Source organism: Gavialis gangeticus, unplaced genomic scaffold (genome assembly GCF_001723915.1).
Source record: "Gavialis gangeticus isolate Ggan-Ray unplaced genomic scaffold, GavGan_comp1, whole genome shotgun sequence".
NCBI classification, from domain to species: domain Eukaryota; kingdom Metazoa; phylum Chordata; order Crocodylia; family Gavialidae; genus Gavialis; species Gavialis gangeticus.
Genome location: NW_017729007.1, coordinates 12,026,502 through 12,031,386, shown reverse-complemented (window position 1 = coordinate 12,031,386; position 4,885 = coordinate 12,026,502). Strand labels below are relative to the sequence as shown.

At 42.4% G+C, this 4,885-nt stretch overlaps 1 protein-coding gene across 2 annotated transcripts in view; it reads right to left on the bottom strand.

Annotated features, from left to right (window-relative positions):
* MLC1 (megalencephalic leukoencephalopathy with subcortical cysts 1) overlaps positions 1-4,885 on the bottom strand; it is a 57,643-nt gene that overhangs the window by 32,296 nt on the left and 20,462 nt on the right. For both annotated transcript variants that reach the window (XM_019509313.1, XM_019509314.1), the window contains exon 5: positions 4,577-4,678. In XM_019509313.1, the coding sequence (XP_019364858.1) occupies positions 4,577-4,678 (102 nt within the window). The remainder of the gene's footprint in view (positions 1-4,576; positions 4,679-4,885) is intronic.

The following is a 4,885-nucleotide window of genomic DNA, read 5'->3' as shown; positions in this document are numbered from 1 at the left end:
TGTTGCCCAGAAGGCTAATGGTATCCTGGGCTGCGCAGGTAGGAGTGTTACCAGCACGGACGCAAAAATCATGAAACATCAACTCAGCTGTGTGCAGATGGCTGATGCTCGTCTCCTGAAGCAAGTCCTCTTCTCTCAACTTAGTCATGGTAAGAAGACCCACAGAGGACAAAGGAAGCACTACAAGGACACCCTGAAAACATACCTTAAGAAGGGCGGAATCAACCCTACAAATTGGGAAGTGCTGTCTGATAACAGGTCTCAAAGGAGCTGCGCCATACATCAAGCTATAGTTCACTTTGAAGAGAACTATCTTGCTCAGGTAGCTGAGAAACGACAGAGGAGGAAGAAAAGTGCACAACATCCTAGCCAACAGTTGTGCCTCAAGGTACCACTTGCCATTTTTGTGGAAAAACTTGCAGAGCACAGATTGGACTCCTCAGCCACCTTAAAACTCACCAGTAAACCCTTCCTCCTCCCCCCCTCCCCCCCCCACAGATAACATCTTTGTGTCAAGGGATAGCAGATAATGATGGTAGCTTCTAAGAAAAAGGGCAGCAGAATGAACAGCAAAAATACTGTTTGAATATGGATGAACTTCTCCACATTTTAAACAGAAGCAAATATGTTTTTCCCTCTGCATATTAGGTAAGAATACTGTAAAAAAAGAGAGCTATTTTTAAACTGAAAATTCTGGGGAAAAAATCCTCCTCAGGGCCAAGTACAGATATTACACTTTCACTGGTATAAGTAATCAGAAACTAGTTTATAACTGTGAAGGGAAAGGCCTTGGGGCCAGAAGAAACTCCAGGAAAGGGAATAATTCTCCTATACTCACCTTAAGTAAAGGAAGGATTGTCGCTGGAGGATTGAGCCCCACACCATGGTTCCAGAGCGAATGCTCCCTTAGGATTGGTGACTGAGGAACACAGAATAGTAATTCTGGCCCTGGAGAGGGGCAGCCTGGAGACACCTCAGCATCCTGGGAGCAAAGATGCTGTGAGACTCTACTGCCAGCACCTGTTTGCAGCTGTGGAAGCACAGAGAAGCCCGGCAAGTAGCCCAGGTCGTCGGGAGGCCACTGACCAGGGAAGTGCCACTATGGAAACAGTGGAGCTGCTTGCTCAGCTAACATCAGCTGAAGCCACTGCCAAGTAAGTACTGGAAGGGCATACAGGGGGATCCACAGAATTGATCTCTGGAAGGGTGGTGGGTGGGCCTTGGAGTCCCTCCAAGGACTGGGCTTTTTTTTTCTATTTGTTTGTTTGCAATTTAATTTGATTCACTGACTTCCGGCTGGGACATTAGGGCCACATGCTGCCCCAACAAAATTCCTGTCTCCAAAACCAATCCTTGGCCCTGGTCTCAGGATGGTGAAATACAGATTGGTAGCAGGGGAAGAGGAACTCTCTGGAGGAGGGTCTTTCCCTCTTCTCCCTTTTGTGGCTGTTAACTGTTCATTGGCTGGGAACTGCTGAGAAGCACATAAAGCAGAGGAAGTTACTCTTCTCACACCCCCTTCAGCTTGATTACCAAGGCATCAACCCAGAGGGTTTAACCCAGTCCCTGGCTGGTGGCAAGTGTACTCCAGCCGCTGTGACTTGGCTCAGTGTAGTTGTAGTCTGGTGCATGTGTAAACCGCATGCCTGGGAGCTTCCCGGGGCAGTGAACTGCAGAGCAGTAAGCAGAGTAGGCCTACTTAAGTGAGTTGCAATTTATTGCTGCACATTAATGGCTTGTGTAGGTATGCCCACTGGTATCTTAAAAAATTATTAACATGGACTCGCTTCGAAGGGGCTGGCTGGAGCACGAGGGTGTTTCAGCAGAGGGCTAACCAGCAGGCATCCCCCATACTGAAGCACTTGTGTGTCCTGGCCAGTTGGCTCAGTGTGCACACATGCGCTACTGTGTACAAAAAACCTTTAAGTACAAATCCCACCCTGCTGCAGAGTTCATTTGTTTAGTTCATCCCAATAGGTGCACATGTGTAGACACTGAGACTTTTACTGCACAGTTAATTAGTCAACTGTGTAGTAAACATCCCAGTAATACTGAATAACTTCTGAAGAATAACAAACTTTCTGTGGAACATTTTGCTTAACATCAAAAATTGCTTCGAGTTAGAAAGAGATTTACATTTTTAGTTCTATAATCCCCTAATGGATGGTATGACTATTATTTTCCAGTGAAATCTGTATTAAAGATATAATGAATCATAGAAGTATTTTTTTCTATTTATTAACCATAAGAAGAGTGCAAGAAACCTTTTCTCCCATATACTACAGACTCTATGTATATTACTAAAGGTAATATAACTGGCTTTGGGACAACCTCAACAAATTGTAGGATTGGACCAAAAGAAATCTCATGAAGTTCAATATGGAGAAGTACAAAGTCCTGCACATAGGACAGAACAATCCCAAACACTAGTACAGGCTAAGCAGCAGCTCTGCAAAAAAGACCTGGGGGTTACAGTGGGCAGTAAGCTGAATGAGCCAGCAGCGTGCCCTTGTTGCAAAGAAGGCTAATGGCATACTGGGCTGCATTGTAGGAGTGTTGCCAGCAGATCAAGGGAAGTGATTCTTCCCCTCTATTCAGCACTGGTGAGGCCACATCTCAAGGAATGTGTCCAGTTTTGGGCCCCCCACTACAGAAAGGTTGTGTACAAATTAGAGAGAATCCAGCAGAGGATAATGAAAATGGTTAGAGGGCTGGGGATCATGACTTCTGAGGACAGACTGAGGGAACTGGGCTAAAGAAGAGACTGGGAGGGAATTTAATAGCAGCCTTCAATTACCTGAAGAGTGGTTCCAAAGAGGATGGAGCTAGACTACTCTCAGTGGTGGCACAGGACAAGGGGCAATGGGCTCAAGTTTCAGTAAGAGAAGTTTAGGTTAGATACCAGGATGAACTTTCTCACTAGGAGGGTATTAAAGCACTGGAATGGGTTACCCAGAGAGATTGTGGAATCTCTTTACCTGGAGGTTTTTGAGACCTGGCTAAACAAAGCCTTGGCTGGGATGATAAAGTTGGGGATGGTCCTGCTTTGAGCAGGGGGCTGGACAAGATGACCTCCTGAGGTCCCTTCTAATCCTTATTTTCTATAGTCGTATCCAGTATTAGGTGATACTTAATGGTGCAGAGGAGCATGAACTAACCTGGCCTACAGTCAATCCACAATCAAAAAAGCACCAAAATGTCTTAAAGTCCATTTTTAACATATTCCCATTGAGATGCACTCTACACTAAAGTCCTGAAGCTGAGGATCTTTGATGAAGAATTAATAGAAAATATGTCGGCATTTAGATTTACTGGAAAAATATGGAAAAGCAATCAGTGTGCCTTATGATTGTTATATTAGACTGCAGAAACTGGAAAAATAAAATTAAATCAGTTTGGGTAAAAATGTAACTCTCCCTAATTTTTTTTGTTTTGAAATTTCTAACCATAACAAATCAATTTTTTTTTTTTGCTATGCTTTCCATCAAAGCCACCAAAATGAAAAAATGTTTTCACTATCATTTACAGGACATCATATTATGGTAATTCGGAATATTACATAACTTGAAACTTAGACCCAAGGCTAAAATTTTCACACTTACGCACTAAAAATACATAACATTCAGGGTTGCCAACTGGCTTTAAATTTCTGGACAGTCAGTAAAAAGGCAGCCTAAAATTCCCTGTCCATAAAGTACATAAAAGTAGTCAAGCCATCTGTAATACCTAAGAAACCCTAGGTTCATTTCAAGATCCATCATCTGAATGAAGCTACATTTAAGTGTCAATGCTGGACAGAGAGAGAGGATCAGCATCACCTGACATCTAGGCAGGAGTGCTTGAGCAAGGAGCTGAACTAGCTGACCTCCTAGCTGAGGTCCCATCCAGTCCTACTTTTATATGATCCTAAAAGCAATCAGAAAAACACTACACAAGGGTTAATTCAGCTTAGAGCTAGAGAAACTTCCATCAAGGTATAGTCATATAGGAAGGTCAAATTCATTAGTCCTGCATAACTACTGAAAACATGAACTGAAGCCATGTGCATATGTTTCCCCTCAATTTAGATGTACAACTTCACTCGCAGAAGTTTTTTTGATAATCTTCAGTAACAGAACCATATATCCTCTCTGAACAGGATCTTATTTTTCCCCAAAGACAAAAAGACTAGATCTACCAGCACAACATTTTTATTTTTTTTTTAGAACTAATAGGTACTCCCTTCTCTCCCACAACAACCTCCCCTACATAGATGAGTGCTGTGGGGTGTAGTGGCTTCTACATCCTCTTCCTGCCCAATATCCCAGTGGCCACCATAGGGACTGCAGCAATTCTTCTGCATTATATGATTTCTAGGTGCCAATCACTCACTGACCCAAATTTTCCTGTCTGGTTTGGCTCAGAAAATGACAATTTCCACTAGATAATATATTTTGATAAATTCCATCATATGTAGATATATGGGACTAAATTAATCTATGTTGTAGTATTGCTGTTGGTAAATGCTGTTTTATGTAAAGATAATATAACAGAAAAGCAGATGTGGAATTAGGTGAAAATTATTTTCTTAACTTACATTTATTGCTGATGGATTGAGGACAAGTTTGCATCCAAACCAAATGAGACATGTTGTTGTAACAGCAAATGTAGATACAAACATAATCTGAAAATTGGATATCTGCAAAACAGTTACAAAATAAAAGAATACAGTAAAAGGGAAACAACAGTAGTGTAACTTGTGGGGGGGGAGGAAAAGACAAGATCCAAGCCCTAGTCAGCAACTTAGTGTCCAGGTGAATACCAGAAAATCCATGTTCTAGCATTAGCAGCTGGCTGAACAGACACCATGCTGCTGCTGAACCAGTTAAAGACTCCCTTTCTCCAC